At 40.0% G+C, this 13,056-nt stretch overlaps 1 protein-coding gene across 1 annotated transcript in view; it reads left to right on the top strand.

Moving 5' to 3' along the window:
* Nucleotides 1–3,663: 3,663 nt before the first annotated feature.
* LOC134210338 (fibrillin-1-like) overlaps nucleotides 3,664–13,056 on the top strand; it is a 57,870-nt gene continuing 48,477 nt past the window's right edge. The window contains exons 1-2 of the mRNA XM_062686388.1: nucleotides 3,664–4,247; nucleotides 4,312–4,802. Coding sequence (XP_062542372.1) covers nucleotides 3,921–4,247; nucleotides 4,312–4,802 — 818 coding nt within the window. The 5' untranslated portion in view covers nucleotides 3,664–3,920. The remainder of the gene's footprint in view (nucleotides 4,248–4,311; nucleotides 4,803–13,056) is intronic.

The following is a 13,056-nucleotide window of genomic DNA, read 5'->3' as shown; positions in this document are numbered from 1 at the left end:
AAGCGAGAGAGAAGAGCGAAAAGGATGAGCTGACTAAGTTGCGTACAGGCGATCCAATCTACTTCAAAAACTTCAGACCAACAGATGTCAAACGATGGTTGGATGCTACTTTCCTCAAGCAAATATCCCCTAATGTTTTCCAGGTTTCTTTAGGGGGGCGTACGTATACTGCTCATCGCGAACAACTAATGTTGAGGAGAAGAATGCATAAGAATGTGGTTTGGAAAAATACCGAAGCAGATAACAGAAAGCGATCAAGGGAGAATGCAGATTGGAATGATGAATTTTATGGCTTTATTTCCGATTCTAATTTGATTGATAATCATGTTGGCAGTAGTTTGCCATGTCCAACAGCCTCTGGCGATAGTTTGCCATGCTCAACCGCCTCTGGCAAAGGTTTGTCATGCTCTTTCAAAAACTGATGATTCAACTGCAGGATTCTGTGGAGCTCAAATACAACCTGCAGAACATGCCTTGGAATTACCAGCCTCAACAGATGTAAATACTGAAGCACACGGTCGTTTCCAGCAGTAATCGGATTCTGAATATAGAATATAGAAGATCTCTTCGTTCAAAACGTAAAAAGAACGATATCGAATATTATTATTACTAAATTGAATTTCATTCAGTCGAATAAGTTTGTATATAGTTAGGTTAATAGTTGTTGAATTTTAACTTAAATATGATCAATGAATTGTGTAAACTATCTTGAGAAAGGAGAACTGTAGTGGTCACTGGAATAACAGTGAGTGATTGAGTGCCGTTGGTAATCGAATCCAACCATATTAATAAAGACAAGAGTCAGTTGATATCTGAGCGTGCAGCTTAAAACATCTCGGTGTTACTTTGTCTCGTATCCGAAATAGATATCCGTATATATATAATCACAGATATATTAGGTAGCATCGAGCTAACTTTACTACATAGAACATTACAAAGTATCGTTGCCATATTGAATGTGGCTGTCGTCATAGTACTCAAACATCACAACATTTAGTCGAGATACAAACATGTCGACGAATTGCTTTCTCGTTGACACGTATCGAATTTAATTTGAATATGAACATTATTTTACTTAAAAAGTAAAAAAAAACGTCAAATGCTACAAATATTAAATTCAACTAAAATAAACGACACGTAAAAACTATTTTCAAAAACTTATTTACACTTGATTTTGCTTAAAAAGATAAAAACGTCTGAAGCTACGGAAATTTACGTAAATTTAAAACGGTAAAAAATGTAAAACGTTACAATCTGTGGAAGTCGGGCCTACTACGAGCTCCAGAAGAAACTGCGGTCAAAAAAGATTCGCCACCGCACCAAATGTGTTATGTACAAGACGCTAATGAGACCGGTAGTCCTCTACGGACATGAAACATGGACAATGCTCGAGGAAGACTTGCAAGCACTCGGAGTATACGAGAGACGGGTGCTTAGGACCATCTCTGGGGGTGTGCAAGAAGACGGTGTGTGGCGGTGAAGAATGAACCACGAGCTCGCCCAGCTCTACGGCGAATCCAGTATCCAGAAGGTAGCTAAAGCCGGAAGCATACGATGGGCAGGACATGTTGCAAGAATGCCAGACAGCAACCCTGCAAAGATGGCGTTCGCTTCTGATCCGGCAGGTACAAGACGGCGTGGAGCACAGCGAGCAAGGTGGGCAGACCAGGTGCAAAATGACTTGGCGAGCGTGGGGCGCATTCGAGAATGGAGAGATGCGGCCTCGAACCGTGTATTATGGCGTAAAATTGTTGATTCAGTGTTATCTGTTTTGATGCAAACTAAATAAATGAAATTAACATCTCTACAGAATAAACCTTGTCGATAGCAAACTTATTTAGGTGTGGAGCCGGTATCACGTAGTTTGGTATTGCTCGGAAAATGACGCCTCCAGAGAACAATTACCTTTGTGGCCCGGGAAGTACAGGGAAGTAAGAAGTGTTTTGGGGGATCACAATGTGGTGTATATGCAGGCTATCTATGCCTCTCTTTGCTCGTATGACATGAAAATCTAATACTTCTATTTTTTTCTTTCTAAATTTTTTTTCTTGTCTCTGTCCTATTGTTCCGTGTATCATGAAGCTCTGGCCATCCAGAAGATGCTCCCTGACGTACCACAACTCGAGCACGACGCTACGCTACACCGTTAGTGACGTCAAATACCCGGATGTGCAGCTAAAATACCCTAAACCTAAATCCCAACCCCAACCATCTTGAAATTACGCAATCTAACCCTGAGCCTCCACGAGTATCTTGGACTATGTTTCTTTCCCCTAACTAACTGTTGATAATAATGTATAGTTTGTAAATATCATAAAGAGTCACGGCTCCGTTAAGTGTTATACACGCCCAAGCCTGTCAAATAAACGCAAGAAATTAAAAAAAAAATCAAAAGTTTTTGAAGCTCATGTAGTATTGAAGCAATCCGTTATCCTCAGCTTCTATAGCCAGAAATGTTGGACTCCATCAGGTTCTGGGGCTTCCCAATTTATCTGGTACCTTGTTGCTTCATTAACGTATTCCTTTTCAACGACAACAGCTTGCATTCCCTCGATGTCATCACTGCTTTCCTGGTCTCTCCGCAACCACGGCTGTTCTCTGCGATGTTATACTGGGACTCCCAGATCTCAGCCCAAAATTTACTGAATTTTTTTATGATTTAGGTACCAACGCGCTTTTGAATCTTGGATAAATTCTGCTAACGTACAGTGTTTGAAGTGTGAGGGTGTTGGCTGAAATATTATTGATGGCCAATTTCCGTTTTATTTTGGAATGAAAAAAAATATGATAATTTGGTGTAGAAAAGCAAATCTCATAGACATTGCTTTGATTCCACATATTCTGTTATTCATATCAGCGTTACGATCCAAAATTATGACCATGCTCAGCTAATAAAAGATCTCTCGTAGAACATGTACCTACAACAGTTTAACATTAAAAACCCAGATTAATCCACCTAGCGTTGGTGGTGCCTTTCTCGCATTTAGCTAAGACATCAACCTTATATGGGGTTTATATGGTCCGATGTACCATTTTCTTCATAACTTTTAAACGCAATGACCGATCGTTATGAAATTCAATAGTGATCAACAAGGCTTTGTCCTCTGTCGAATGAAACTTGTTGCGAGAAAATCGGTTAAGGATTACTATACGAAAAGTTGTCTAATGTTTTTTATAGCTTTTTTGCACACACACACACACATACACACATACATACACACGGATAGACAGACATTTGTTCAGCTCGTCGAGCTGAGTCGAATGGTATATAACACTATGGGTCTCAGAGGCTTCTATAAAAAGTTCGTTTTCGGAGTGAAATGATAGCCTTTCGGTACAACTTAGTTGTACGAGAAAGGCAAAAATTGTAAAAATATTCAATAAATTATATCACTACGACTACCAGGAAAGGCAATGTTTGTATTATACAAAGATATTATGAATACCGGCTGTCATCCAATCATCACAGCTCTTGACACGAAATCATTCTTGACATACATTAACGTAGCCTGTGTTTATTGTTAATATAGCCATCGCATTATAATATATTTCCAAGAACCGATGACTGTACCTACTCTCCGGTTCTGGTTTAAAAGTGTAATACTCACATCGCCCCCAGCAGCCATTCATCCGTCTAGCAAATCATTTATCAAACTGTATATCACGCTGTTACGAAGACTACGAATGTGTACTGCTAAATCGCAATCAGCAGAGGCGGTAGACGTCCCGCATTTTATCCACTTGTGTACTCCCGCTTCTCGGTGACGAATTCCTCCGCTTCTCAATGTGTAGTCGCTTTGTACGGTTTTCTAAAGATCAAACTTTCCTCTTCCAGTGCGATAATTGATGTTTGTAATCCAAAGTGAGCTCTTGCGCTGAACGGACGAACCCTCTGCATCGCAGTTTAGAAACCGAACAAAATGGTTAGAATTTTGGTGATATGCGTGGCAGTGCTTGGCTGCCTGAAACCCAGCATCGGCCAAGAGGGTGTGAAAACTTGGCAAAAAGGAGGTGGTGGCGTCAAAGGCGGTCACATGGTGGCTCTTAATCATTCCATCGTTGTAGAGGACCATCCTGTTGGAACGATGGATATGGTAAACCTGCATCGTGCTAACGAGTCGCAAAGTGCTCTTGATCGGTTCATGAATAAAACCAAAACTGCGATTCCGAAAGGAGTCTGTTTCGAAGAGGTGCCCACCATCACACTGGTCAAATCAAAGAACGGACTTATTCCGGCCGGAAATGGGGTAAGGAAAAGGAAAACAATATTCGCGATCGTGATTTTTTAAAGGATGAGTATTTTTTTCGCAGTCTGATCCTTCGCTGAGCCGAGTTCAAGTGTGCTGCAAAGGCTACGAACGGAACGTCCACAACTTCCGCAAGTGTGATCCGATCTGCAAAGAACCGTGCTACAATGGGCTCTGCGTGGGACCGAACACTTGCGCTTGCTATCCGGACTTCGTGAACAACCACCAGGGCAAGTGTGTCCCGACGTGCCCGATCGGGTGCGACAACGGCGAGTGCAACTTGAAGCTGGACGTTTGCGTGTGCAAGAACGGATTCGAGCTGGATCAAACGCATAAATTTTGTGTGCCAAGCTGCAGCGGTGGTTGCGGTGCCGGACGATGCGTAGCCACGGATAAGTGCGAATGTGACGAAGGTTATGGGGTGGACGAGGACGGCAAGTGTGTGCCGAGGTGTGAACCAGATTGCATCGGAGGAGAGTGTATTGCGCCGGGAGTGTGCCAGTGTAAACCGGGATATGAAAAAACCGAGGCGGGGTGTGAGCCGATTTGTTCGGAGTAAGTATTACAATGAGTTCTCGCTTAACTTTTCAAAAGGACCTAAGTAACATTTTTTTCATGAATTAATTTGAATAGCGCAATCAACAGAACAACATGAAAGCTATTGATTGCTGTATTCAAATTAAATCATGAAAAAAATGTTACTTAGGTCCTTTTGAAAAGTTAAGCGAGAGTTCAATGATTGAATGTAGTCAGAAAGCAAAATCTCAATATCTCATCTTCAAGTTAACCGATAATAATAATATTTCGGATGCTGAATTAAGGGTAATTCATGCGTGGAACAAAGCATCAAGTGTTACATGTTTTCCATTTGTTTTGGATGTTTCGTTTTATAGGTATATAATATATAATATTGATGCAGTTCGCTATGGTTTTAAAAAAGATTTAAATAATATTAACACAAGCGTGACAAGTAGTCACGGTCATAAAAACTCAAATTACAATCATTTTCATTTTTTGGCCCCAAACGGAAGGGTTCTAGAATGAGACCCTGGGGTGATTAACCTTTTAGTCTGCATGGAATCTGTATAGATGCTGTTTGAACTTCATAATTAGGCAATAGTGAGTGACAGTCTTCTGTAACCCTTCGGAACCATAAAACGGTCCTCCAGGACGGCCTGTTCCAAAAGTTTACCCTAGAGTGCAAGCAATTAATTACCAAAGTTCATCTCATAGCTTCAATTTACAACTACTCTATGAGAGATGATTTAGTCAGCGTTCAATCATGTATTGTTCAGAAAGCAAATAGTTTTCGCGATCCGTCCGAGTTTGTGTTGTTTGGCGCGGTCCAAGTGAAAATTGTGTTTATGGCGCAGATAGTTCGCGCCATCAGTCCGAGAGTGCCAGATTGGACACGTTTATAATGAGACGCAAAATAGTCATCAAACCCGGGTATGTGCTTTGTGCGGCCAGTGAGTAAATACATACGTGAAAGATTGGAGGCGTTCGTATTGGGGCGCAGAAAAGTCGCGCAAGATTCGGGTTTGTGCTTCATGCGGTCCCTGGTTTAATAAAGTGCATAATTGGACGCGTCCATGACAAAAACCCGCCCAGCCGTGCGCCAGCAAAATAAAAAACTGATATTTTAGCAAAAATGGCGTTTGTTAGCTGAATTTCGGCAAAATATTTGCTGATTTTCAGCAATTTTGACAGAAATTTCGACAAAAAACATGTTTGCTGGGGCACGGCTGTGCGAATCTCGGTAAAAGTTTAACATTTTGCTGAGATCCCGGTAAAAAAAATTAAGTGGATGCATCCTTGCTCGTCCGTATGAAAAAAAAAGTGGCATGGACTATATCACTTTTCTTGGGGAATCCTCCATCTATGTTTCAGTTTATCTACCCGACCCAATTAACAAAACTTCCTTTCCGTGGTATTGTGGGGATGCAGAGGTATTCTCGGTGTCTAGTAGCAACAATAACTACACACTAACATTCCCCTCCTTACCCAACTGGCTATAAGAATTTAGCCGGCGCCGTTGTTGATGTAGATATGTAAGCTGCGTGCACTGGCGTTGCCAGAGCTCTGGTAATAGTGGGGCACCAGCATTTTTGGCGTGAATGGTTAATTTATAATTTGTCGTCAGTAGTAAAAGAACTAATTGGGGGCGTAATCAGTCAAGCAATAAATCAATTTAAAACAAATGTTTAAATTTAACGAAATTTTTATTGCATTTTATCTTTATCTTTATCTAAAATACAATTCAATCGTCTAATTTATTGAAAAGGTCTCTAGAAAATCTATGGAATGTTTTTCAAAAAACATCCAATTCAAAAATTAACGGGTGATGACAAAAAAACGGGAATTTCGATACTTCAATACTTTTCTATGAGAACATCAATGCTTTCAGAGAATTATTTTCTTATGTGAATGAATCCTTATAGTATTCAAAAAATGTCCCCCAGACACTTTTACTTTAACATGTTCAGTTGTTTAAAACATGCCGTCAAAACAGGAAGTACTACGGCGCGAATTGTACATTTTTTTCAAGCGAACAAATATTGTGGGAAAAGTACACAGTGGACAATTTTAAATATGCAAATGTTTTGAAAACTGTTAAAGGATGTTTGGTCTACTGAGCTCCACTGTATAAAAAGTTGATTTGAAGGCCAAAAACACAAAGCAACTCACCAATAGGATCAGAAGCATCGTCCGGAAATGGCAGCCATCCAGCGGTCATGTGATACCTGCAAGATTATTCCGCGCTGCACAGCGGACCACGAATCATATGCTATTAATCTTTAATCTAAGTTTAACGACTAAGGCCAACTCTTTATATAACGTAGATAAGATTAAACTGTACTGCTTTATAGTTTTCTTCCCGAGTTATTCTTTCCATTCCCGCTTTTTAGTGGCCACCCGGTATTTTAGGTATTCCTTCGGATTTTCTCCAGTAATTCTTTTGGAATTTCCAGCAAAAATCCCTTCCACAAATCTAGGAGAAAATTTCAGAAATTTCCTTGAAAGTTTACGAACAAATTGCTAACGGAAGTGACTACGGAACGCCTGAAGGCATTTTCGACATAAAACTTGTCCATGGACATTCCTCCAAGCATTTTTTTTTCGGAATTGAGTCTGATGATTTTTCCAGAAAATCCTCTAGAAACTACTTCGGAAATAAATTCAGGAATTCCTTTGGAGATTCCTCAAGACATTCTTTTGAAAATTCAAGAAAGCAATTCTAAGAAAATTTTGATTTTTTTCGGAAATTCCTTTATGAATTCTCTTAGAAAGTTCTTCAGAGATTCTTTTAGAAATTTCTTTGGAAAGTCCTTTGGGAATTCTTTTAAAATCCCTTTGAAAATTTCTTCGGAAATACCGCAGAAACTTCCTCCAGGAAATCCTTCCTTTTAGTAAATCCATATAAAATTTCCTCTGAAATTCCTTCAGTAACTATTCCGGATTTTTTTTGGAGAAGTTTTTACGATAATTTATTAAAGTATGAAACATGAAAGGCATTTTCGGAAAAGTTTCTAAACGGAAATTTCAAAGAAATATCTAGAGGATATTAAACTCTCTAGAACTCTTAAAGTAAGTTCCGAATGATTCTAAAAGAATTTCTAAATAAAGTTCATAAGTGACTCCCGAAAAAAATCTTAAAGGAATATTCGGAGGTTTCATTTTAAAAAAAATAAAAAGAATTCTTGGATGAAATTCTGAAGAAATTTCGTCAGAACTCCAATAATAATAATATTTATTTAGAACATTCTCAAAATAATTTCTGAAGCAATTTCTTTTTTAAAAAAATCGAAGGAATTCCTAAACCAATTTCCGCAGATATTTCTAAAGCCATTAAAGAAATCATTGAGAAATTTCTTTAAAAAATCTACGAATGGTTTTTCGGAAAATTTTCCTTAAGCAATTTCCGTAGGTATTTCCGAAGATTTTTGCGTAGGAATTCCGACCAAATTTTCAAAGCGATTTCCATCGGAATTTATACAAGAATTTCTGAAAAAATTCTTAAACTAATTCGTTAAGGAATTTCCAAAGGATTTTATTCTTCTTTTCTTAAGACAAAGTTGCGTCTTCGATCGGAGGTCGTACAGACTGGACACTCAACATCTGGCAATAGACAACGGACGGGACATTCACACACACACCTAGTGGAGAATTTTTCACTTTATGAAAAGTTTTCTCCTTACCGGGGCGGGAATTAAACCCACACTCCACAGCACATGCGTTCAGAGGACTTACATCGCTAACCGCACAGCCATGAAGTGCACAAAAGAAATCTGGGAAGGCGGGTGTACAGTTCTGCCACCTTTGCAAATGTTCGGCCGACAATGTCCATGTCATCCGCGAAACAAATAAATTGACTGGATCTGTTGAAAATCGTACCCCGGATGCTACACCCGGCTCTCCGCATGACACCTTCTAGCGCAATGTTGAACAACAAGCACGAAAGCGAACGCACAATCACCTTTTCTTAGTCCCCGGCGCGATTCGAACGAACTGGAGTGTTCCCCCGAAATCTTCACACAGTTTTGCACACCATCCATCGTTGCTTTGATCAGTCTGTTCTCGTCCATAATTTTCCATAGCTCTACGCGGTCTATACTGTCGCATGCCGCCTTGAAATCAACGAACAGATGGTGCGTTGGGACCTAGTATTCACGGCATTTTTGAAGGATTTGCCGTCCAGTAAAGATCTATGTAGTCCGTTGTCGAGCGGCCGTCAACGAAGCCGGATTGATAACTTCCCACGAACTCATTCACTAATGGTGACAGACGACGGAAGATGATCTGGGATATCACTTTGTAGGCGGCATTACGGATGGTGATCGCTCGAAAGTTCTCACACTCCAGCTTGTCGCCTTTCTTGTAGATGGGGCATATAACCCCTTCCTTCCACTCCTCCGGTAGCTGTTCAGTTTCCCAGATTCTGACTATCAGTTTGTGCAGGCAAGTGGCTAGCTTTTTCGGACCCATCTTGATGAGCTCAGCTCCATCGTCCGCTGAACTGACGTAGTCATCTCCTCCGCTACCTTGACTTTCACTGCCTGCACTCTCAGCGCCATTCAAATGTTCCTCGTAGTGCTGCTTCCACCTTTCGATCATCACACGTTCGTCCGTCAAGATGCTCCCATCCTTATCCCGGCACATTTCGGCTCGCGGCACGAAGCATTTGCGGGATGCATTGAGCTTCTGATAGAACTTGCGTGTTTCTTGAGAACGGCACAGCTGTTCCATCTCCCCGCACTCCGCTTCTTCGAGGCGGCGTTTCTTCTCCTGAAAAAGGCGGGTCTGCTGTCTCCGCTTCGGTCTCTAACGTTTCACGTTCTGCCGGGTACCTTGCTGCAGCGCGACCGCCCGTGCTGCGTCCTTCTCCTCCAGAATCTGTCTGCACTCTTCGTCGAACCAATCGTTCCGTCGACTTCGTCCCATATACCCGACGTTGTTCTCCGCTGCGTCGTTAATGGCTGCTTTAACTGTAGTCCAGCAGTCCTCAAGAGGAGCCCCATCGAGCTCACCCTCTTCCGGCAACGCTGCATCGAGATGCTGCGCGTATGCAGTGGCGACATCAGGTTGCTTCAATCGCTCTAGGTCGTACCGCGGCGGTCGTCGGTACCGAACATTGTTGATGACGGATAGTTTTGGGCGCAGTTTAACCATCATCAGATAGTGGTCAGAGTCGATGTTAGCGCCACGATATGTCCTAACGTCGATAATGTCGGAGAAGTGCCGTCCATCAATCAGAACGTGGTCGATTTGTGATTCTGTCTGCAGTGGTGATCTCCAGGTGTACCGATACGAGAGGCTGTGTTGGAAGTAGGTGCTGCGAATGGCCATATTCTTGGAGACGGCGATATCAATTAGTCGTAGGCCGTTTTCGGTCTAAACTCCTCCTCTTGGCCAAAGAGACGTCACAATAATCAAATCTCCTATGATGATTTTGACGTCGTGGCTTGGGCAGCTGTCGTTGTTGTAGAATTTGTGTATCTTGGAACATTAGTGACGTGCGATAATGATGTTACCCGCGAGGTAAAAAGGCGTATTGCAGCTGCAAATAGGGCTTATTACGGACTTCGTAGCCAGCTTAAGTCCCGTAGTCTGCAAACGAAAACAAAACTCGCGCTGTATACTACTCTGATTCTTCCGGTGGCTTTATACGGCCATGAAACATGGACGGACATGCTGCTGCGGACAATACTCGGCGGTAAACAGGAGAACGGTATCTGGCGGCGTCGCATGAATCACGAGTTGTACCAGGTGTATAAAGGGCTGGGTATTATTAAGCTTATTCAACACGGCAGACTACGGTGGGCTGGTCACGTTGCTCGTATGCCGGAAGAACGTCAAGCGAAGATAATATTTAGTAGAGAACCCGGAAGAGGCCGCGAACACGATGGCTTTTTGCAGTTAAAGAGGACCTGAGGACGCTCAATGTTCAGGGCGACTGGAAGCGATTGGCCCAGGATCAAGTCCAGTGGAGAAGGATACTCCATTCGGCGTAGGTCCATCGAAGAGCTGTAGACCATCATGTATCAAGTAGTAAAGGAATTCCTGAAGGAAATTCCGGAGGTATACCTAAAAGAATTTCTGGGTGACTAACCGAATTAAATCCTGTGGGAGGATTTTCCGATTTCGAAAGAATTCCTCTATGAGTTTTTGAAGGACTTGCGAAGAACTTTTGCATAAATTTCTCCAAGAGAGAGAGATGAAATTCACGATGGAATTCTTGAAGGAATTTTCGAAGGTATACCCAAAAGAATTTCTGGGTGACTAACCGAATTAAATCCTGTGGGAGGATTTTCCGAACGAACTTTTGAACAGATTCATGAAATATCACCTAAATGATAACCGAAGAAATTTTCAAAGCAACTCCTCATCTCGGGAATTACTGAAGAAGTATGAAGATGTGAAGATCGACTGAAATACCTATATTTAAAATAGGGTTTTGTTTAATTATTGTCCGAATTTTTGAAGGACTTCCCGAATAAATTCCTGACGGAATTCAGGAAAGAATTTCTTCCAGAAGGTATTCTTGTATAAATCTAAAAATTTATATGAAAATTCCATTTGGAATTTGTTTGGAGATTCCATTGGAAATTCTACTGAGGATTTTTTTAATAATTCCTTAGGAAATTCCTTCAATAATTCGTTTAAAAATTCTTGTCCCAAACCTATTCAGGTTGTTCTTCGGATTTTTTTTTCTGAAATACATTTAAATACTTTTAAAATGTCTCCAGTAAATCCTATAAAAATTCTTTATAAAATTCCCTCTGTAGTTCATTTGGATATCCCTTCAGGTCCAGAGATTCTTTCGTAAAACCCCCCGGAAGGTCTTTGTAAATTTCTCCAGAAATTCCAATGTAAGATTCCTTCCAAAACTCAGAATGAAATAAGAAAACCTTAAGTAATTTTTTGAGGAATTTCAAAGGATTTCCTTCGTAAGGAATTTTTAATAAATTGTCAAAGAAATTTCCAATAGAAATATACGAAGGACTTTCAAAAGAAATTCTAAAAGACTTTCTGAAGAGATTCCAGAAAAAATGCGCATTGGAAATAACGAAGGAGTTTTAAATGGAAACTGCAAAGGTCTAAAAGAATTTCTGTAAGAATTGCTAAACAAATCCGAAGGGATAACCGAAGGAACAATACCTAAAAGAATTCTCGAAAGAAAACCTGGAGGAGGTTCTGAAGAAATTCCTGTGGGAAATTTCGAAGGAATTTTAAAAATTTCTTCCTAGAATTTTCAAGGGAATTTCTTGAGGAAGTACTGGTAAGGTAATCCTAAAACAATTTCCATAGGTATAAATTTTCGAAGGATTATTATGAGAAATGTCCAAAGAAAATTCTGGATTTATTTCAAATGCCATTTTCGAAGGATTTTTAGAAGAAATCCCAAGACATACCGAGAGAAATCTTGGAGGAATTTCCAAAGAAATTCTTGCAGAAATTCAAGAATGTCGGAAATTCCTACAAAATTTAATTTGAAAATTACCTCAAGAACTCCTTTGGAGAAAGAAATTTCCTCAAGAAATCTTTGGAAAGTCCAAATTATTTTCAAAAATACCTAACGGAATTTCTTCGAAAATGCCTTTAGAAATGTCCTCGGAAATGCTTCTAGTGATTCCTTCGAGAATTCCTTTGCAGATCTTGTAAAAAAAATATTCAGAAATTCATTTCAAAACTCCTTTGGTAAGTAATTCGCAATTCGTTTAGAAATTTGTAAATTCCATTGGAAAGTTGTTTGGAATTCCAACGGAAACCTCTTCAATTTTTTTTCAAAGAATACATTAGAAAATTATATCAGGAATACCTTCCGAATTATCTTAAAGAGAATTCTTTTTTGAATTGCGTTATGCATTCCTGTGGACATTTCTTTAGGAGTTCCTGCCGAAGGAACTCCATATTTTTTTATAATGATTTTTATCAGCAAATATTTCAGGATTTACTCACACAAATTCTTCCAGTAATTCCTTAAGAAATCCCTTCCGCAACTCTAGGAAATATCTTCCTCTTGGGAATATCTTAATAATTTCACCTAGGAATACTTGAGAAATTATAAAATATTCCTTTGGAAATTCTTTTGAAAATCAGAAACCCATTCAGACATTCTTTTAGGAATTATTCAGAAACTACTTCAATAGTTCCGTCGAAAATTTCATCTTGAAATTCTTCCGAAAATTCGTTTAGGATTTTCTATTTCATTCTTTAATAAGTTTCAGGAAAAAAAACTTCCAACAAAATTTCCGAAATAACTCCTGCAGCAATTTTAAAAGGAATATCCGGATGAATTTTGGAGTTC

Source organism: Armigeres subalbatus, chromosome 2 (assembly GCF_024139115.2).
Source record: "Armigeres subalbatus isolate Guangzhou_Male chromosome 2, GZ_Asu_2, whole genome shotgun sequence".
In the NCBI taxonomy this organism is placed as follows: Eukaryota; Metazoa; Arthropoda; class Insecta; order Diptera; family Culicidae; genus Armigeres; species Armigeres subalbatus.
Note: the sequence above shows the minus strand (reverse complement) of the source record. Positions and strands in the feature narration are given on the sequence as shown.